The sequence below is a fragment of the Limulus polyphemus genome, unplaced genomic scaffold (assembly GCF_000517525.1).
Source record: "Limulus polyphemus unplaced genomic scaffold, Limulus_polyphemus-2.1.2 Scaffold2743, whole genome shotgun sequence".
Lineage (NCBI taxonomy): Eukaryota > Metazoa > Arthropoda > Merostomata > Xiphosura > Limulidae > Limulus > Limulus polyphemus.
Window position 1 is genome coordinate 73,426 of NW_013668353.1, and position 23,267 is coordinate 96,692.

At 33.7% G+C, this 23,267-nt stretch overlaps 1 protein-coding gene across 4 annotated transcripts in view; it reads left to right on the forward strand.

Annotated features, from left to right (window-relative positions):
• Window positions 1-23,267, forward strand: part of LOC106467797 (serine/threonine-protein kinase SIK2-like) — a 111,304-nt gene that overhangs the window by 46,461 nt on the left and 41,576 nt on the right. For 2 of the 4 annotated variants that reach the window (XM_022395995.1, XM_013928175.2), the window contains exon 4: window positions 21,775-21,890. The exons of the other annotated variants lie outside the window; for them this stretch is intronic. In XM_022395995.1, the coding sequence (XP_022251703.1) occupies window positions 21,775-21,890 (116 nt within the window). The remainder of the gene's footprint in view (window positions 1-21,774; window positions 21,891-23,267) is intronic. 4 annotated transcript variants of the gene reach the window in all.

Below are 23,267 nucleotides of genomic sequence, written 5' to 3' on the forward strand. Positions count from 1 at the left end.
CATGTCTTCTTTGGCCTTCCTCTCCCCCTTCTCAAATTTGGCGGCACCCACTCCGTGGATTTCTTTGCTGGTCTTGATACTGGCATTCTCAGTACATGAGGTTAGGACGCTCGCCTCGCAATCTGCGGGTCGTGGGTTCGCATCCCCATCCCACCAAACATGCTCGCCCTTTTAGCCATGGGGCGTTATAATGTTACGGTCAATCTCACTATTCGTTGGTAAAAGAGTAGCCCAAAAGTTGGCGGTGGGTGGGGATGACTAGCTGCCTTCCCTCTAGTCTTACACTGCTAAATTAGGGGATGGTTGGCGTCAGGAAGGCCGTAAAAACCCTGCCAACACCAAAAATAGCGACTCCGTATAGATACGGGAAAAAGCTACGGAAGAAGAAGAAGATCATGCTTAAAAAGTTCAGATTGAATTTAACTCTATATCTTCCTTTTTATTGAAAGTATTTTTACATTTGTAATTATTTCTGTGTATTCGCTAATATTTCTTATTTTTCATAATCTTGGGATTCAGGAATGATTTTAGATTCATCCCTATGTATTTTACGGTTCATTTAAGATATATGTTTTGCATTTGAATTTTGCACGAAGTTACTATTTGAGCTAGCCGTCCCCAATTTACTAGTGATGAACTAGAGGGAAAGCAGATAGTCAACACAATCCACCGTCAACTCATTTACCAACGAATAGTGGGATTGACTATCACATTATAACGCACTCACGGCTGAAAGGGCAAGCGTGCTTGGTGACAGGGGTTCGAACCTACATCCTGCAGATTGCAAGTCGACACCACAACCACCAGATCTTGCCAGGCCACATGTTTTGCAGTTACAGATTTTTCAATCTCCTTCTTTTTTTACAGCCACGTTTATATTAATTTAATCTCATCTGTAAATTGTTTTGTTTGTATATCTTATTGCATTCAGACAGCATGTACTTTGCTTTTAAACATAACTAATCTACTTTTACCTTCAAACAACACATTTTATATTTTAAATTGGTTTAAAATCCATTTTCATGTTAGAGCCTTTACATTTTTTAATTTTAGTAGATACTTTAAAGTGATATGACAAAAGTGTAAGATCCCTATTTTCTTTTTCATTATAGTTCCTTAATAGTTTTTCATTGAATGTTTGTTATAATCTCTTAATTCAGCTAGTTGATTTAGATATATTGTTTCCTTTTTCTGTATATTATTTTTCTGAACATATTACCATGTTTTCAGTATATCTACTTTTAGAGAGTATGAGCAATTAGATCTAAAATTTGGTATCACATTTACAGTTGAAGATTTTCTGCATATTTTAGTGACTGCTTTTTTATCAACCTTTTTTCATCAAAACATCTGAAAAAGGAATCTGGTTGTTTTCTTAAACTTCATGCGTCAACTTTATATTTTTATGACATAAATTAGGGTGTTCGTTGAACAATTTTAAACGAGATTAATCATCTAGTAAAAACTTAAATGTACCATCTACATACCCATCATATCGTTCTGGTTTAAGTTGAGGATCTTTAGTATGTCTGTATAGAAATTTTGTATGAATATATCTGCTAACAAAGGGGAGCATTCTTAATCCATTTGTTAGTTCGCACAATTTACTATTATCGTCAAAATAACTACTGTTATACAAATTAGCACGAGTTCAAACCATTCTTTATTAACAGGCCCCTCACGAGCCAGTGGGAGACATTTTTGTTGCAAAAAAAAAAACTACCCAATCCGGTTTTTCTTCATTTGAAATGAAATTTTTGGACACGTTTATTGGCTAAAAAGAAGGCATTTCCCACAGTCTTTTAGCGTTGAGGCTGTGAAAAGTGATTTGAAGTGGTAAGGTGACTGAAATCCGTCAGCGCATCACGAGCTTAACAGCCAAACACAAGAAACATGAAAGTCTCCAAATGACACACAGGAACCCTTTAGAACCACCTTTGTAGATATTGTGCAGCAAGCCGAGTATACAATATAATGTTTGTAGCTGCTTTCAAAGTGTTCCTGTCTGCTCATCCTACTGCTGACTATCATGATGCTTCGACCTTCCTTACCGAATCGAATCGTAGGTGAAATCGTTCGTATCTCCATAGAAAGCTAAACATAAAAAGGGGATAGCAGAAACATAAAAGGTTGGCAGTTGCTTAATTAATGATGCTCAGAATGTGGCTTTATTGATATATACCGAATTTACTCCCAGCAGGTAGACCTTAGTACTAGCTAGTATGGAGACTTGAGGATGCTGTATTTCATTTTAAAAATTATTAATTAACAAACAAAAACTTGTCTCAAAAAGATACTTCCAAGACCACCCTCTTTGGGAGTTTCCGGATTGAACTTACTTTTAATATTCAACAAATTGTAGTGCAAAGTCACCCGTTGGCTCCTGAGGGACGTGTTAATATATCATTAGGAGATTCTTTATCTACGTTCTTTCTTAATATTTGCAAGATGTCTTCTTCTTTATGGATCGTTATAAATAATTATTTTCTATCAAAAGAAACCCTTTTTTGTTATTTATATTTAATAATCTATTTTGTTCCCATAAGTTGATATGAAGCTGTGGTTTTTATAAGTTACCAATTAAATAAGCTGTAAGCCCCACATCTGTACAAATGCGATAATTACTATTAACTGTGTCTGTTCCGTTCAAAAAACAACAACAACAACAACATACATCAGTTCTTATATATCCTACTTTATTTCTGTATATCATTTAATACATAACTCCAGAAATAAAGCGACCATTTGTGTGATACCACAAACACCAAGGTACGAAGAAGGAAGCAAAACATTGATTTTGAAACATTTTGTTCGTGTTTATTATGTGTTTATATGCTATATACGTGCATTTTTTTCACGTATTGTTTTGGGGTTATTGATAGTATTTTGCTTCTTTGCTTATCATATCCTTTAGTTATATTTTAAAATTATTTAAGGGCTAAATCGTTGTTTTCAACTGCTTTCACTTTAATATTTGAAAACTGGATTTAATGTTTCTAAACCTTTTACAGTAGTGAATATGATAACAGGAGTGTGCAGTTAACTCTTGAATGAATGAAGTTAAATCACATTGCTTGTTTCCCTTAAACTTCTGTTAGTTGTGAGCTACGAGCAAAAGCAATATTTAGTAGATGGAGAGAGGATGATAGAAACATTCTGTACATTATTTACATGCATTTTGTTAAAATGTTTCTGCAAGTTTGTTGTTTCTAGGTGATCTAAGTTCGTAGGTCAAACATTTTTACATTACAGGCTGAAAACAGACTACCTATTCAGAAAAGTCTCTTATGTATGGGTACTAAAAACATTCATGGATCAATAAAATCACAGTGGTTCTCAAAGAACGAGGTTGTTTTCGATACTTTTATCCGAGCAATATTGAAGGCTGTTCGTGCTGAAACCCTAAGCACGTTCAGTTAATTCAACCCAAGGACACAAGCCATAAAGCCGTTAACCAATCACTGTAGCTACATCATTACAAATGAGCACGTGACGCTTAGCTGTTATGTGAGAAATCGAATAGCATGGTTCCAATATGATTGCTCGGTGTACAGGAAATGTTAAAGTTTGCCATACTTTTCCTTCCATCTAATCTACTTAAAATATTTTATTATTCATCTCTCAACATTATTGAAGTACAGAGATTGAGTAAGTTATATTAAAACGACTTTGAAGCCTCACTACGCCGTTAGAGACGCCATGTTTGGTCATGCTTATTTGATGATTGCACATGTTCACAATAGGCCAGCAATGTAGTTCCATTTCTAACGCCTTTGTTGTAAGGATGCTGTGTCAAAGCACATAACTCTTTAAACGATCTGTTGCAGGTTTTTTTCTGGGTGGTTCTGCTGCCCCAAATTGCCCCATCTTATTCCTTTCCTTTCTAATGCCATTAAGTACAAGGGATATCCCTGTCGTGGAAATTCTAAATTCAGGATCTTAGCATATCTTTATAATATGAATGTATGAATATCTTTCTTCGGAAAGGATTGTTGCATACCCTTATCAAACCCTATCAATCTTTTGTGGCATCCAACTACCAACGCCAAAAAAATGTCAAAATGTACTTCTGATACATTATGTTCCACCGCAATGTATATGAGTTGTGGTTATCAAGTGACTTGTATTTACATATTCAGTATCGGTATAATATAATGTACTCAACCTTATATAGTACCTAAGTGTCATAAAAACTGCTATATTAACATTTAACCTTCTTATATTGTAAATATCAATTTAGCAAATTATACAAGCCCCCAGTGGCTCATCATTAAGTCTACAGGCTTAAGACGTTAAAAATTGGGCTTCGATACCCGTGGTGGGTGAAGGGCAAATTTCTCATTGTGTAGTTTTGTGCACTACGACCAAAACCATGTTTGGCCATGCTTATTTGATGATTACACATGTTCACAATAAGCCAGCAGCGTAGTTCCATTTCATACGCCAGACTGAATTATAATATGTTGTTTTAGAAATATACTCACTTAACCAAATATAATAAACAACATCTAATTCAGCTTTAAATACACCCTGCTATACGTTTGGTAAACGTTGCTATATAATAGTCTCAACGTGGGTTCCTCGTCATCGAATTTGAAAACGTTGCTATGTGTTTGGTAATTATTTACAAAGTTTCTTGACTAATCTATATAAATAAACGTCAAATTGTATGTATGTGTGTCTCTTACTTATACATTTCCACATTTCTTGATCAATCAGCGCCAGACCTGACACAGTGATACAGGATAACATGAGGGGGTTGGACCCCCCCCCCCCCATCTAATTTCATACTGATAACATTCTTGAAAATATTATGTCTTTCTTTTCAGTATTGGTACCTTTATGTATTTTTATTGCACTTTTAATGTTTATGTTAAGAAAAAAAAATAGAAGCACAATTTCCTATACTTTTGTTACGAACGAGTTTTTATTTCACCCGTCCAATGGAAGGGTACTTCCAGCTAGTGTGCTATAACCAGTTTTTTATAATCATCTCGTTTTACACGTACGTATGAGAGATATATAATTAGTAATGTTGCTTTTCTTGTTCTGAGAAACATACCTTCCGAACGTTACCAATGGCAGCTGTCACATGGATGGATATTGACTGCCCTGTTGTATTTTAGATGTCCCTTTTTGACATGCCTATAGTCAGAATCTATTGGAATAGAATTTACACTCCGCCAATGCTCCAGTTTTATGTCCCTAAATTTCTGTGTTGCTAACTTTGTCGTTTACAGGAAATCATACTTTCCAATTGAAAATACATAAATATTAAGGATATTTAAAAATATCTGCAGCCTGTTTTTTTCACAAGTGTCTTTTAGATTTGATATTAAATCTCAGTTTCTTCAGTATTAGAACCAGCTTTCCGAAACTTGAAAGCTTATTTGTTGTTTATCCTCGCTGTCGACGAGGCTAGACTAAAATTAAATATACAAAATACTCAAATAATGGATAAAAACATGAAAATTATTCCTGCAAAACATCAGTAAAATAAATATGTAGTATATTATTTAATCCACCTAAAAACGATTCAGTACCTATATTATATTTCAGTGAATCGTTCTGAATTATCGTAACAGGTCGAATTCTTTTGGATTATCGATTACGAAACGAGAAAAACTTGGGCTAATTTCCATTAAATTTTTAATCACGACTCCAAACATCTAAATTTTGGGTACAAAACAAGAAATATGTAACTTTCTTAGAACTGAATTTTATATAAATGCACTTATGATGATCTCAAATAGAACAGTAAAATTAAATCACTGTATTTAAATTAATCCTCAATTTAAAAAATACATTTTTTTAAACATTTTGTCTATCTATTTTAGTAATTATAATACATACACATATAGTGTGATGCTAATCTTCGTTTCTTTCTCACCTTCAATTATTACATTAAAATATGATACACGAACAGAAACTTACATTCATACACCTTCGTTCCCCGGTGGGTCAGCGCTTTCTTTATGGATTTACAATGCCAAAGTCCTGGGTTCAATTCCCGCGGTGGACAGAGTGCAGATAACCCATTGTGTAGCTTTGCACTAAGACAATAACAATTATACGCTCCTCCCTATGACTCAGCAGTAAGTCCGAGGATTTATAAAGCTAAAATTCCAGTTTCGATACCCTCTGTGGGCAGAACACAGACATCTCATTTTATAGCTTTCTGCTTAATAACAAGCAAATAAATCTTTAATTTATAGAGACATCTTGTAGTAACCCCTTGCATTAATCTAGCGATAGAGGAATTATATTTTATTTGTTTAATTGTAGTTTGTTACTCTTGTCGCCCATATTTTTCACTCATACACTAACAAAGTTTTCTAGACGACCAATGTTTGAGTGAAGATAAATATCCTTTCATCTATTCACAGTGTAATACCAGCGTCCTCTATAGACCAGTCAAAGAAATTAATTCTCCCAGGCTTAATTTTACGAAACTGTAAAAATTGTAAATGATTCCTTATAGGTCCGATGATACAATTGTAGCTTAACTTGTATGTACTGAGGCTAATTGCATATTGTAAGAACGATGTTCTAGCCTCGTGCCACATATTGTTAGAACGATGTTCTAGCCTCGTGCCACATATTGTAAGAATGATGTTCTAGCCTCGTGCCACATATTGTTAGAACGATGTTCTAGCCTCGTGCCACATATTGTAAGAATGATGTTCTAGCCTCGTGCCACATATTGTAAGAACGATGTTCTAGCCTCGTGCCACACATTGTTAGAACGATGTTCTAGCCTCGTGCCACATATTGTAAGAATGATGTTCTAGCCTCGTGCCACATATTGTTAGAACGATGTTCTAGCCTCGTGCCACATATTGTAAGAACGATGTTCTAGCCTCGTGCCACATTTGCAACTATTTTCTTCATTGTTATTCTGCTCGCTATGATAGCCATGATTATCCACTAACGCCTGTCCCCACAATTTTCTTTGTAACGAGCTTTAATGAAGAACAGCGAGGTTGATCTTCACATCTTAACAACCTTTATACACTGTGTGTGGATGTCAGCTTCAAAGACTGTGTTCAAAAATTCCATCGGTGCTGTATCAGAGGAATTGACAAGGGTAGTCGAATGGAATTGTTGTGATTCTAGTTCTTTTACCGTCCTTCTCTTGTAGACAGCCGTTGACTTCGAAATGCCTGAGAGTTTGTAAGCTTTTGGCTAGTGAGCCTTGTGTATTATCTTGTTAACGGTGCCAGGAAGTATGCCCTGCTCTTTGGGTGGGATATCAGGGGTCCATTTTACAATCGTGGTCTTCACTTTGTGGATGAGCGCGTTTCTCTCCATTAACCAGGATATGGCTTTGGAGCCCATTGATATATTTTACTTTCCGCTTCGAGAGAAAACATCAAAAATCTTCCTTCTTCAAAATGACATTTTTATTTGGGCCCATATCCTTTAATAATCTCGCTATACAAATATCCTTAATCGGAAAGGCCTACTATCTTCTTCACCTGAAAGTTTTCCAGTGGCGTTATTGATTTTTTGAATTATCGAGAACTCCTCGTAAACCGTATATGTTGGTGTTGAACACGTCGCCCGTGGCGTTACCGTTCTCTTCTGTAGCGACATGCCAGTATATTTTCATTTACAAGTCGTCAGTATAAAGTGCGATTAATCCTCTGTATTTGTGTTTGTCAATAAAATAAGGATTCACCATTGAGTTAATGTTGCCATACATGCCAGTATATTTTCATTTACAAGTCGTCAGCATAAAGTGCGATTAATCCTCTGTATTTGTGTATGTCAATAAAATAGGGATTCACCATTGATTAAATGTTGCCATACATAGAAGTTATAGATGCTTGCAGCTGTTAACTTGTAGATTTTCGAACATTTTAGAAACGCGGAACTTTTTGTTTTCGCTATTACACTTTAGTTAATAGGTTTATCTAATCAGACTGTTATGGTTAAACTGTGTGTGTGAAACATTTAAACACCAGCTAATTCAATAAAAAACGAAAAGATGTGACTCCTTGGAGTAGAGCTACAGTGAAAACGCCCTCAATTTACTTTAATATGCAGGCATACTACATGTTTTCTACCCTTCTTAATTTAAAATGTTTCCAAAATCTTCATACTTGTTTCTCGTCCACCAGATACACTCGTTTTTCGACTTTGATTGTTGTTTGTTTAAAATATATATTAATCAAATGTATATTAACTTGTGTCGAGTTTTCGCTACTTAATACATTTTGAGTCGGGTCTCCTGTTATTCAACGGAACCTGCCTGATTACTCTGAACGGAAATCAATGCAGACGATAATACTACACCACCTAATCTGGCCTTTTGTTGTTGTAGTTTATTTTATGATATAATGTTTGAACAAATACATATATATATTAAAAATATGGATACCATTTTCATTTACTGACGTTTGTAATTACCATTTACATCAGTTTTCACTTACGATAGATTAGTTCCTTAAGTATGGAACATTAACACGAGCACCAGTTTTCAATATTAATTTAATTGTTTAGTTTTCCAAGCAATATTAATAATAGTAAACTATTTTGTTAAAGAAGCTAAACCTTATTAATTGGTTTTAGTTTTCAATATTTAGGTTATGCTCAAGTTCTGCGTATTATAAATGTCGTGTTCACACTTCAAAAGTCATTTGTTTCTCGTGCAGTTGCTGTTTGACGTCACAATTGACGTCATACTCAACAATTCAGGCCGATTAATTTCCTATGTAATCATTTTATTGTCGGTATCAAACAACAAGAAACGGATGGGTTGAGCCGACAAAGTAATGAAGGGATTTTTTTGAACAAATAAAATAGAGGCAATATTACAAAGTTCATAAAAAGGAATAAGAGTGAAAATAAAACTGTTTTGCATTATCATCTTACTATTATGTATATATCGAATGGTACAGCATTTAGTAATCGAAAATACTCAAACAACGTATATTGGAATATTCAGCCTTTACTTATAGCAAATACTCAAACGATGCATATTGGATTATTCAGTCCTACTTATCGAAAATACTTAATTAAAGTAATGCGTATTGAAATATTTAATCGGGATTCATTATTCGCCGTGTGAAATGAAAAATAAGAAATGTCACTTTAAAAATAAGGAACTTCTGTAACATTATTCAATCTGTTTAAACTTATATAAAATATCATGCTATACAAGTTTAATTTTTTTCAGAACTCCACAGTAATTAGTTTTCATGTTGAGGGTCTTAATTTTCTCGTTTTGATAATTTCTTGAAGTATAAATAATACGGAATTGGAGGTTTATTTCTCCTGAATTGACGTTTGGGTGTTTTTACGGATATGTCAGTATAAAAGACTAATATTATTTAGCTACTGATGATGGTAAGTTTAGTACTTACAGACTTAAAATGATATTAAAGTTGATTTAAAATGTAAGGATATTTATAAGTTTCCATGTGAATGAGCTATGGTGGTTTTAGATTTTGTGCATCTTTGAGCATTAAGAGTTAAGGATCCCACTGGATGTCACGTTTAAAAATGTGATCAGCTTTACAATGTTGTATTTATAAGCCCATTGGAGCTGGCTATTTTCAAGTAATGTATGATTATGAACAATTACAAATTTAAAGTTTAAGAATTATTCTCGGCTGTGCATATGCTGAATTATAACTATTTAACATAAGCGGCAATAATTATTCACAAATATATTGAAATACAAAACAATAAAAATCAGAAATGCAGTGTGGAAATATCTGAATTATAATCAGTAGAGATAGAGAAGTAGCGGATATCAGTGTCTGTCTGTGTGTCACGTAACGCCTCATAACCTATTTGATGCACCTACTCCCAAGTGGTACGAAACGAATCGACCCGGTCCCGAGGTTTGCAAAAAAGGTATAAACTTTTCATCATACCCCTTAGAGAACCCGGGTGTTTCGCGAAAACACTTTTTACGGGGATTCCCCGAAAGCGGACTCCAAATTTGTCATTGATTTAAATTATAGCACGTAAATACGCATGCCTGCTAATTACCGTTCGTCACGTAGTTAAATAAATTAAATTTGCATTAGAGCGACCCTGGCGACCCATAGGCCAACGTGTTCTTTAGTTAGTTTAAAGCAGGCTTTAAGTTTTTGATCGGCATAACTTCTGCAGATTTACTTCTGCTTATATCAGTTTCACTTTAATATTGTTTTCAAATATGGAGCGTTTTCTTTCTTTTAAATCTTCAAAAACATAGGTTTGTTTGTTTTTGAATTTCGCGCAAAGCTACACGAGGGATATCTGCGCTAGCCGTCCCTAATTTAGCAGTGTAAGACTAGAGGGAAGCAGCTAGTCATCACCACCCACCTCCAACTCTTGGACTACTCTTTTACTAACGAAAAGTGGGAGTGACCGTAACATTATACGGTCCCACGGCTGAAAGGGCGAGCATGTTTGGTGTGACGGGGATTCGACCCTCATATTGCGAATCGAGTGCCCTACCCACCTGGCCATGCCGATCCCAAAAAATAGGACGATACTTTATAGTAATTTACGTTACTTGTGTTGAGTTTTATTCTAATTTCACCTAAATAATATCGTTCGCATGTGTACCATTTGATTTTATAGATTATATTTCTCGTGTCCTTTTGTTTAGCATCTTTCCAACAATGTTCTGTATTTTTATTTCTTGTTTTTGTATAATTAACGAATTATGTTTTCTGATGAGACGTTTCTTTATTCTGGAAAGATTGTCACTGACATGTTCAATAAAGATGCAGTGTTTGTTTTTGGAATAAAGTACCAGCAGAACTGATAACTTTGATTTCGGGCCTCAGTTTAGATATCAGAAAACTCTCTTTTATTAGAAAGACCTATTCACCATTGGCCCTAGCCAAGATCTTAAACAATTTAAAATGGGCATGAATGTCACACTTACCTAGGGGATATATAAGTACATTGGACTTAATTAGTAACCTTAGGTTACCAGGTTATTTTACACGGGTTAATAATTTTCTTTTGGTAGAACTAATATAATCCTGCCAACAACAGGGAACAAATGAATTTATAAACAACAAAAGAAGATTTTAAAGATGAAATTTGGTTCTTAAATTTAAAAATACACCTCAGCTGTATCTGCAGGTATACCCTAGGATAACGCTTTGTTTCAACTGATTCTTAATAGTTAAAAAATATTTCCCCCGATAGGGTAAGCTAATAAACAAAGAATTTTTAGGTACAGTACCTTGCAAAAGTATTCACTTCCTACCAATAATGTCACATTTTGATGAAATACAAATAATGTAAACATTTTTTTAATGAACTTGTTTTTATTGAAATCTAAATATCAAACATAACATTGTTATATGTGAAGGAGATTGAATGTCAGCAAAGCCTGCAAAAAATATATATATATTGAAATTTACTAAGTTTTAAGCATAAGTATTCAGCCCTCCAAGTCAGTACTTGGTGGAAACATCTTTGGCAGGAGTTACTGTTGTGAGTCTTTTTATATAGGTCTCTACCAGCTTTGCACAATGGGGTGGTGTAATACTTGCCCATTCTTTCTGACAAAATTGCTCAAATTCTGACAAGTTCGTTGGGAATCGTTGATGGACTGCAATCTTCAAGTTTCCCATAAAGTTTCTCTTGGATTCAAGTCAGGACTTTGACTGGGCCACTCCAGGACATTCACTTTCTTATTTTGAAACCACTCCAGTGTGGATTTGGCCTTGTGCTTCGGGTCATTGTCCTGCTGAAATGTGAATTTTCGACCCAGTTTTAGATTCTTGGCTGACTCAAGCAGGTTGTGTTCTAGGATTCGCCTGTACTTTGCACCATCCATCTTCCCTCTATCCTAACAAGCTTCCCAGCTCCCTGCTGATGAGGAGTATTCCCATAATATGATACTGCCACCACCATGCTTGACTGTTGGGATGGTGTTGACTGGGTGATGTGTTGTGTTGGGCTTGTGCCATACGTAAAGATTTGATTTTAGATCAAGAAGCTTAATCTTTGTCTCGTCAACCTTCTGTCACATGTCTGCAGTATCATTTACATGATTTGTCGCAAACTCCATACGAGATTTAAGATGATTCTTTTTCAGTAATGGCTTCTTTCTTGCCACTCATCCATACAGGACAGCTTTGTGTAGGGATCGGGATATTGTTGATGTATGAACACTGACTCCTATCTCAGACATGGAACATTGCAAATCTTCAAAGTCACTGTTGGCTTCACAGTGGCATTCCTAATTAGCTTTCTGCTTGCCCGGCTGCTTAGTTTTGAAGAGCAGCCTTATCTGGGTAGTGACTGGGTGGTATGAAGCACATTCCACTTCTTAATGATGGACTTCACCATACTCAAAGAGATAATCAACGACTTTGAAATTTTCTTGTAATCTTCTCCTGATCTGTGCTTTTCTACCACTTTATACCCGACTTGTTTGGAAAGCTCGTTGGTCTTCATGGTTGGTTTGTTGTATCACTATGCGAGTTGTGGTTTGAACAGATGCTTTTACTCTGAAGTTAAGTTAAACCACTTTTATTACACACAGAAAGACACCATTACACTAATTTTGTAACTTTTCAAACTAATGTTTTGCACCTGAACTGATTTAAGGTTGCCGTAACAAAGGGGTTGGATTGAGAATATTCTAATTTTCTTTGAAAATCTAAAATACTTACATAATATCAGCGTTGTTCAACTTTCTTAGTTTAGAGTAGATTCTAAATACAAAGTTTCCTTTGAAAGCTTCATGATTGCAAGCTCAGACGGCAACAAAATGTGGAAACTTTACAGGGGTTGAATACTTTTGGAAGACACTGTACATCAGAAATACAGGATGTAACCATACATCGCTTATTTCAGTAGCAGCGAAGTATTCTATCAATGAAATAACTTGAAAAATAATTGATATAACTCTTGTGGACAATCGTTTAACCATTGTTTTTCATGGAAGCACAAAAATAAGTGGGCAAGAGATGGGGCTAATCTTGAACACGTGGCTACACCATCAGTCTGATCATACAACTTACTATTCAAAATGAAACGAGATTCGTTAACGAAAAAATTGATTAATTATTAAAAAAACATATTTCGGAATGCTTACTTAGTTGGAATTATCGTTGTAAATCATACCAGTACTCAGCTGCATATACAGTCTCTTCTAATGGTATATTAGTATATAATGATTCGATGTCAAAATGGACACAATGAACGATACTGTCAAACTTCAGTTGATGAATTTCATGACAGAACTCAAAACTGTCTTTTAGGGTGTTTTCATTTGTGGTGATCTTTTTAAAAAGTTCTACCAAAAAAACCGACCAAAGCATGATTATAAGTTCTAATATTGTGTACTATTGGTCGCACAAGACATCCGGCTTTATGAACTTTGGATAACCCATAAAATATTTCCGAGTGAATTCCTGATGGTCTAATATTTCAATACTTTCCTTCGTTAAGAATACCATCTTTTTTCAGTTGGAGCTAATAGCGTTGCAGTAAAGCCTCCCTTTTATCAAGAGGATCATATTGTAATATCACAAACTTAGTAAAATCACTTACAATTTATTCTGGTTTTCTTAAATATTCATTTTTATACAGAATAACAATACTATTTCCTTTATCTGACTTAGAAATAACAATACTATCGTTTCTACTAAGATTTTTAAAGCTTCAAGTTCTTCTGAACTTAAATTAAAAAAAAATGTTTATAATTACTAGTATAAAAGCCCGTCAAAAATGACGAGAAACCATTGTCGAATTATTAACGAAAATTATAGAATGTAACTAAAACGAATTTGTCTGTACCTCCAAAATGCATCTATATACTCTTCATTTACTTCATCAGTCTCGAAGTAATTCTATAATCACCACAGTTTTAGTAAAAACTACGTAGAAAAATGAAATGTTATCGTGAACACTCTGAAAGAAACTTAAATAATACTCTTGAGCCTTTTCACTGTATTGAAGGTCAGGAAGTAGAAAACATAGTGCGGTCATTCCGACACAAATTTTCAACTCTTTCGACTGTACAAAGGATAAAAGATATTTGTTAGAAATAAACGTTTATTTTTCTTTATGTTTTAAGACCAAGTAGATAATATATGTGTTGAAATACCAAAATAATATTTATTAATTAACATTTCTTCACTACTTAAACTGTTTTAAACATTGACTCTAATAACGTTGGTAATAGTAGGTATATTTGTACTCTAATTTAAGCATTAGCCCTAATACATAAACGTGACGTAAGGAGTAGCTGAAACACTACTTGGTAGATTTTTATTTGCTTTTGACTACAATTCAATGTCATAAAACTTCTGAACTAAACTATTTTGCTGCTATGTCACCGAAGTTATAAAAAATAAAGAATAAAAAACAAACCTTTATGACAAATCATCATGAATATTGAGCACTGAACATAAACACCATAGCTGGCCTAAGACAGTTTTGTTGCTAAGCGACGATTTATATTCTAGAGCTTTACCAAAAAAGTAGCGTGAAAGCCATTTATAGTTAGTGATTAAAGGCAGTCAGGTCTAAACCATTAATTTCGGTTCTAACATTACTAAAAGATTGTTCTGGTTGGTTCCAAATATGTTGATGTGACCGTATTTGCAAGAACTTTTCATATTCTAAAAAACAATCTTTGCATTAAGTCTATTTGGAATACTAGATTTTAGACAACGAGCCAAAAATATTTTTCTCAACATCATTTGATATATACTCAGAATAATTAATTATCACTTTATCAGGATTTTCTATGAAATAATTTTTATCTAACTGGCGCTTCAAATTATGAAGTTTATCTAATTGTTTGTTTTAAACTTTCGCCAAAATTTTATTATTTTGTACCTGTATAAAATGTTTCAAATTTATGAAATATAAAAAATTTGTTTCGTTTTCAAGCAATTTAAATGGCTCTTAGATTATCTAGTTAACTATTTAAGTTAACTGATTTTTTTGTCATATTTCAAAATTAAGACGAACTTTTGAGTTTTATTATGCTGTCTTGGACACTGGTTTTGTAGGACAGAAACCTTAAATTGAGGGAACTTTTAACCGTTGACATTCCTTTGTAGTTGATTCTTAGAATATTTTAAAAGCAGTTTTTCAGTATTTCCATAAAGAGTTAATATTGATGTACCATATCTATAAAACTGAGGCTTAATTTTGCTAATACTTTAATCTCAGAGTTATGACAGTGTATTAGATATTGTCAAACAACTATTTTATTTAATGAAAATCTCAAATATTCTCCTTAGTTCAGTGTTTAAATTGTTGGGAGTACAAGTGAAGTGCGATTTGAATTATACGTTTGAGGTTTCAAGTTTTTGTTGTGGGGATTCCCAGCTTACGTATTGTTCTGAGTGGTTTCGTTTCTTATAGACATAAACACAGATCTCAAATCCAGTTGATTTCCATATGGTGTGGACATTCAACAAATCATGGAGAAGTTTTATTTTAAATGTTGAAGTGGATGTTGGCATGAATGTTGTTTATGTGTTTTAAAAGAATTGTTTTTCAAGGTTAGAAAACATCATTATCATACCTCATCCAGTGTATGTGTGGCTGTATTGAAGGTATGTTTTCCCTCTGTAGTTAAATTAAGAATACGTAGCTAACGAACGAGATGAAGTTTCACCCATACAGAATTTATCAATTTGGAAGTAAGTTGTGTTGTTGAATTAAAAGCAAAAATTTGTTGCTAGATCAAATAATGCCATAAAATTGAAGATGTTGTAGCTTTTCATTTAGGGTCATCAATGATAGTTTAAATTATTTCCTTGAATGTTTGTCTTAATGGATACCCAAAATGGTCCGCTCCTATGTGCTTATACTTTGCAGTTTTACTTGCTTGAAAAATTCCACTATAAACCTGAACACGATATTAAATTTATGCAATTTTCTTTTTTACTGACACTTATTCAATTTTCTAACCCTTACACTCATCATTATCTAATGTTACGTAATAGGCAACTAAAGCAGTTATTTATGTACCCTATCTTGGCAGATTCTAAACAAAAACATTTTAGAATATTCTCGGTAATAGGCAATTAACAGAATCTGCCAAGATAGGGTACATAAATAGCTGCAAACAAAATCATTTTAGAATATTCTCGGAAAAAATACATTTCATTCTTGTACTTTAAAATAGTGTTTTGTATTCTAATAAGTACACCTCAGGACAAAATATCTTTTGACTACACAGTCGTAAGATAATATTTTACTCTCAGAATAAATTCTTGTTTAAGTTCTCAGACGACATAATTTTGATCAACGTACTTTGAGCCTCTTCAGAAAATCTTAATAATCACATTATTTCGAAAATCAGCAATTAATTTTTTAATCTCGAAAGTAATCAGCTTACTATACTCGCTTTCAAATACACCTGCCCTGAATGTTTACATTGGGTAAAAAGCATTACTTTTATAAAGGTATGGCCAGATGTAGTGTATTTTTTCAAACACCCATTTTGTAACTTGTAACATAGAAAAGTGAGGGAAACCAAGGTAAAAATAACTTGTATTTCCTTTTTTTTTGTCCCCCCAGTGACACAGCGGTATGTCTGCGGACTTACAACGCTAGAAACCGAATTTCGATACCCGTGGTGGGTAGAGCACAGATAGCCCTTGTGTAGCTTTGTGCATAATTAAAAACAAACAAATAATTTCCTTTTTTTAGCTTAAAAAAAGTGTGTACTTGTTCACGAAATGAAAATAATCGCACTTACACGTTTTGCTGTAGATGATTTTTTATAGCGTGCAGACATACAGCTGTGAGCAGTGTTGACCATATATGTGAGTAGTCATAAGTTACAAAGGTTTATTCCTTATCGCTATTTCCCTGTCTTTTCATTGTTGGTGTTACTTTGTGATTATTTTAGGTTGTAACTTTTCAGTTTTGTGGCCACATCAGTCATGTAAAGATGCAGAAGTATAGAAAACACTTTTCCCCCTTTTCTTTTTGAATGGGAGTGACGAAGTGGCGGATAACAATGGGAGACGTACCGAAGTTTTCTATACAGCAAACTAGATAGGGTTGGTTCTCTGTTAACTAGCAATCGGTATACTAGACGTGCGACTGTCTTTATTTCAGTGAATATGTTCAATGTATCAGATATGTTGTTTAGACATCAGGTCTTCTTTTCCATTTCTTTTATCGTTGAATTCTTTTCTTGGCCCTGTTAGGGTTAAAATTCAGAATTTAAACTCTGCATCAAATTCTCAACCAAACAACTTGTGAATTAAATGTGTTGTTTGTTGTTAAGCACAAAGCTATACTTACCACGGGTATCGAAACCTATCTTTAGTTATAAGCCTACAGACTTACCGCTGAGCCACCAAGGGATACTACTTGTTAGAACGTTACTATAAACTTATCTTAGAATACTATACAAACATCTCAAAGAATTGATAGTGGATGTATAATACAAGGTACTCAAACAAGGCATAATATTTGCTGTGTACATTTCTTATTTTACCAGAATTATGACGTAATCAGAGACGTTGTTAGTATCTAAATTTGGATGGAAATGAGTTTTTGAGCAAATATGAAAAAGAAAAAAAATACGTTCCCAAAGTATTTTTTATCTAACTCTGTGAGTTCTTGCCAAAGTGAAAAACCTACGAAAATGCATTAAATTCAGGCAATGCGATGCTTTTATGCATTTATCGTCTTATTTTTGTTCAGTTATTTAACCATTATTTATGCTAGTCTTGTGTCGAGGTCTGAGGGAAGTATTTATCACTGTAAATTACAGTATTTAAGTGTGTTTGTGGGTAGAGGGAGCTATTACAACTTATGAGTTAAATGTAGACGATAAGTCACCTTCCAGATAAGAAAAGTACACGTTGTCGTAATAACTATTTGTTTCCACGGAAACAGAGTAACTGTAGTTTACATCGTTGACGTAAATATCCTCATTCGTCCTCTCTGTCATTGCAATCCATCAATGTAAAGTCTTATCGCTGTAACAATGGCTGGACTATTTCGTTTTTTTTACTCCATATGCATTTAGAAATATTAATCTTGTTCTCTAGTGCAGTGTTTCCCAAATTGGGAGCCGCAGCCCCCTAGGGCCGTGAAGCTTTTTCTGGAGGGCCGCCAAAAATGGGCCGAAAACAAAGATGCTGAATTAATTTTAATTCTAAATAAACAATAAGCCGATACAAATTATGTTGAATTAATTAAATGATACAATATGTCGAAAGGAGATGTTATTGTTTTTACTAAGGCACTGCTTTTCAATCGCCATGCTAAAGTTATAAGTTGGGGGGCCTCAAACGTTTTTATTCACATAAAGGGAGCCCTAGACTAAAAGAGTTTGGGAACCACTGCTGTAGAGGATTCTATATTTATTAAGATTATTTATATTGGTAAATTGTGAGCTCGAATTCTCTAATTATAATGAAAAGTGTAATAATATCTATTGAAAATTATAAAGAAAACAGGACGAGAGGTCGTAAGAAGCGTGGTGATCAATGTATGTTTTATTCATATCTTAATTCATCTTACTAATACGTGGCGTATATTCTGCTCACTACCAATTATAATTTATATTAAAGAATGAAAAACTACTTACGTACATTTCTGTTTCTAAACGCTTGCAATTTATCGTTATTTACGTATCTCAGCACTGTTGGTGGGTTCTGTTTTATCGTTATTTACGTATCTCAGCACTGTTGGTGGGTTCTGTTTTATCGTTATTTACGTATCTCAGCACTGTTGGTGGGTTCTGTTTTATTGCTTATTTACGTATCTCAGCACTGTTGGTGGGTTCTGTTTTATCGTTATTTACGTATCTCAGCACTGTTGGTTGGTTCTGTTTTATCGTTATTTACGTATCTCAGCACTGTTGGTTGGTTCTGTTTTATCGTTATTTACGTATCTCAGCACTGTTGGTGGGTTCTGTTGAATGTTTCTGTGACGTAAGATTGTAATGATTTAAATGGTTATGAAGTTCAGTCTTCCATAACCAGTATATAATATATATTCAAGGATTTTTACTAATTTTCCTGCAGGTGTTCTACATGTAGCATGACATTCTTGTTAACCGAATATCGAAAGGATTTAAACATATACTGATATTTTTACTCGGGTAAAGCTTGCACACACTTGCTCTGTGTCTGACCTTCTGGGAAGGGTCAAGCCCATCTCAAATGGTAGCTTTTATCTTCCTTGTTAATGTTATTTGCAGTAATGGAAATTGTTCTTTATTCTTTGTAAACGTGTGCAGAAGGTCAGCAATCAGTAGGAGTTAAAGAAATATTCTAAGCCAGCCAATAAGTGTTAAGACGTACACAATTAATATGAATAAATATCTTGTTTATATATTCACTTGGCTTTGTTTCTTTCTTTTGCTCTCTGTGCTCTATTTATTAGTGTATCTGAATACCTACCATAAGATTAGATTCATTTAGATTCCTTGTAATTCATTTTTTTTCACGAATGCTACTAATATTGTATGCTATAAGATCTGATAAAATCAACAAAAGATTACTTAGTTTAGAAGCTTTTGTGTTCATTTTCAGGTATGCAGGAATTTGATTTTGTTTAGGTGTGTGAGGACATCTTAAACACGATAAAACCAACTGTTTAAGGTGCGTGAGGATACCTTAAAAACAGTACAAACAACTGTTTTAAGGTGTGTGTGTATTTCTTAAACACAGTAAAATCAAGTTTTCAGGTGTGTGAGGATTTCTTAAACAGGGTAAGATCAAGTTTTCAGGTGTTTGAGGATTTCTTAAACATGGTAAAACCAACTGTATAAGGTGCGTGAGGATATCTTAAAAACAGTAAAAACAACTGTTTTAAGGTGTGTGACAATATCTTAAACACGGTAAAACCAACTGTTTAAGTTGCTTAAGGTGTATGAGGATATTTTTGACACAATGAAGCAACTTCTTTCGCGGTAATAAGTAAATCAAGACTAGCAGAAATCATTTTCAAAAATAGATACCTTTACTGATTTTTAGACAAAAATCACGGTTCCACACGAGATTCTTTTTCTACTTCGTATTTTACAAGCCTAATTTTCAATTTAAAAATGGCGATTTTAGGTATATATTCGAATATATAAACTTTCTTTTTTTAGTCCATTTAACATATACTACACCACCGTGTAAAACAAAACTTAGTGCTGCAAAGGACTGCGTTTATTGGAGCTGGGCATGATCTAGTTGTTATGATGTCGGGCTGGGCACCTAAAAGTCCAAGGTTTAAGCTGCTTTAAACAGTCATTCGAACTATTTGGATAAGGGTAGCCGTTTAAACAACGACTGCTGCTTACTGATGTCCACTTTTTGGCTAGCAGTTCTACACTGGGGACGGCTGTGCCTGAACCTTGGGGACTGTGACCTGGCTGTTTAGTCCGTATGTCGCATAAAGCGACACTCTTTATGTAGAAAATATTTAGTACCATATTACTTTACTTATACAGTGATCCAGTTGGTCAGTGGTGAGTTTCAGGACTTGCAATGCTACAATTCCCTGCGGTGGACAGAGTAGAGGTAGACCGTGTAAAGCATTGCATTAAACAAGCAATTATATATGGAGTTTGAAAATAATATACAGTATATATAATAACAACAGAACAAAAGCATTTAAATTACAGAATCACTTCTTATTCATTTACTTCTTTATTCGACCTTAATCCCATTTAGATCTGAGTCGGTCGCTCCTTTATTTTATATTAGCCAAGAATCTCGGGCACTAATAGGTCTAAAATCACGTTCACTGCAGATGTTTTTGTTTACATTCTTCTTGATTGTTTCACTGCAGGTTCCAAATAACATTTCACATTTGTCTTTTGTCACTCACAAAGTAACTGCTCGAGAGACCTTTCGTACAATATCAGAACTGGACAGTTGGACTGATGACGAGAAACAAAGTATTCTCTTAAACGTCGTTGACATACAGTGCGACGTTTAAGTATTAAAGTATTATATTGTATATCAATTGTATATCAACGACGTTTGTGTAATACTTTAGAAGTTACGGTTGAAACTTTAGAAGCCAATAGGTCTAAAACGTGTGATAAAAAGCACAATGATGGCGATGGTAGATGATATATTTATCACATTCCCCTTAATTTGTCTATTACAGATGCAAAACTCGAAGTGTGTAAAATTAGTATTGAATCTGCAATGGACAAATTAAGAGGAATGTGATAAATATATCATCTACCATCACCATCATTGTGCTTTTTTATCACACGTTTCTAGTCTACTTGTTTCTGTTGCTTTGAAACGGTAACTTTCAAAATTATAGGAACTGATTCATGAAAATGAATAAAGGCTGACAAAGTGTCTTCTTACTTGTACATTTTTATATGGAGAATAGTCAGTTCATGACATATATATGGTGGAATTTGGCTATTAATAAAAAAGATAATAATTATGTTGAGTTTATAGAAATTCAAATGCAAAGGAAGTTAACAACACCGCATCAAAAAACAGGGATCTGGCTTGTGCGGGTGGTTAGAGTGCTTGACTCGCAAACTAGGAATTATGGAACTGCAATCATTCGTCGAACATGTTCACGTTTTCAGTCGTGGGGATTTTATAATGTGACGGTCAGTCCCACTATTTGTTATTAAACAATAGTTCAAGAGTAGGCGGTGGATGCTGCTAGCTGGTTGCCGTCTCTCTGATCGGAAGTTTTGCCAAAGAAAATAAAATCATTATAAAACTTGTTTATGCTATACAAGAAGCGCTCGAAGACATGATTCTCAATTAATAAACTTTCTGAAGTTGGTGAGTATTTTTCTGTGCAGTAAGGAAAAATGAGATAATTTCTTTCTGTTTTCTGTAGATTTTGTTGCACAACATGGTAGAATGCCGGAGACAATGGCTCAAAAGATGTTTTGGCAGATCTTATCCGCTGTGGAATACTGTCATAATCATTGCATCGTACATCGAGACTTAAAGGTATATTTCATTGTACATTTGTTTCGAATATTAAGATTATATAAGTCTGAGAAAAATTTAAAACAACTTTACAGTTTCTTTAAAAGTATGAATTATTATTGGAATTTTCAGTGAAAGATCCAATTAATATTGATTGACTATATATATTACTGTATAGATAATATTGATTGACTATATATTACTGTATAGATAATATTGGTTGACTATATATTACTGTATAGATAATATTGATTGACTGTATATTACTGTATAGATAATATTGGTTGACTATATATATTACTGTATAGATAATATTGGTTGACTATATATTACTGTATAGATAATATTGATTGACTATATATTACTGTATAGATAATATTGGTTGACTATATATTACTGTATAGATAATATTGATTGACTATATATTACTGTATAGATAATATTGATTGACTATATATTACTGTATAGATAATATTGATTGACTGTATATTACTGAATAGATAATATTGATTGACTATATATTACTGTATAGATAATATTGATTGACTATATATTACTGAATAGATATTTCACTGCACTATTGAATGTGCATAATATCTGTTTTTCAAATTGTCAACTTTAGTTGGTAGGATCCGTAGAAACATAGAACATTTTACTTTATACTTTTATTTATTTTTTTTACATTTTATCTAAGTAACATTTCGAAGTTGAGAAATAAAATTCAATATATATATAAACTTTTAGATTACATCTCTTTTTTTAAAAACGAATGAATAATTCTTAAATTATTTTAACTTTCTTCGTTATTGCAAAACGGTAGACAAAAATTACTGAAAGAAAAGTCTTTGGGTTAATAAAAATAACTGAAATAAATGTATTCATTGCGTGTATGGAATATATCTTACATGGAATAGGTCAATACGTAGGTGTATAAAGGATATAAACGTTACATTTCAATTTGTTTAACAAATAGTTTCCATTATATAGTTACCACTAAATACCCAAATATTAGTTATTCTTTCAAAAGGGCAATTGATAGTAGAATCTATATTTATAATAAAGTGTTAGATAGCATAACCATTGAGGGGTTACACGAAATTTGATCTTTTAACTGTGAAGTTCGCCCATTGGGTCAGCGGTAAGTTTACGGACTTACAGTGCCTAACTCTGGGGTTCGATCCATCACAGTTGACATAATGCAGCTACCACATTGTTTGGCTTTGTACTAAAACAACAACAACAACACCCCAATGTAAATGTATCCGGGGTTCGATCCCTCACAGTTGACATAATGCAGCTACCACATTGTTTGGCTTTGTACTAAAACAACAACAACAACAACACCCCAATGTAAATGTATCCGGGGTTCGATCCCTCACAGTTGACATAATGCAGTTA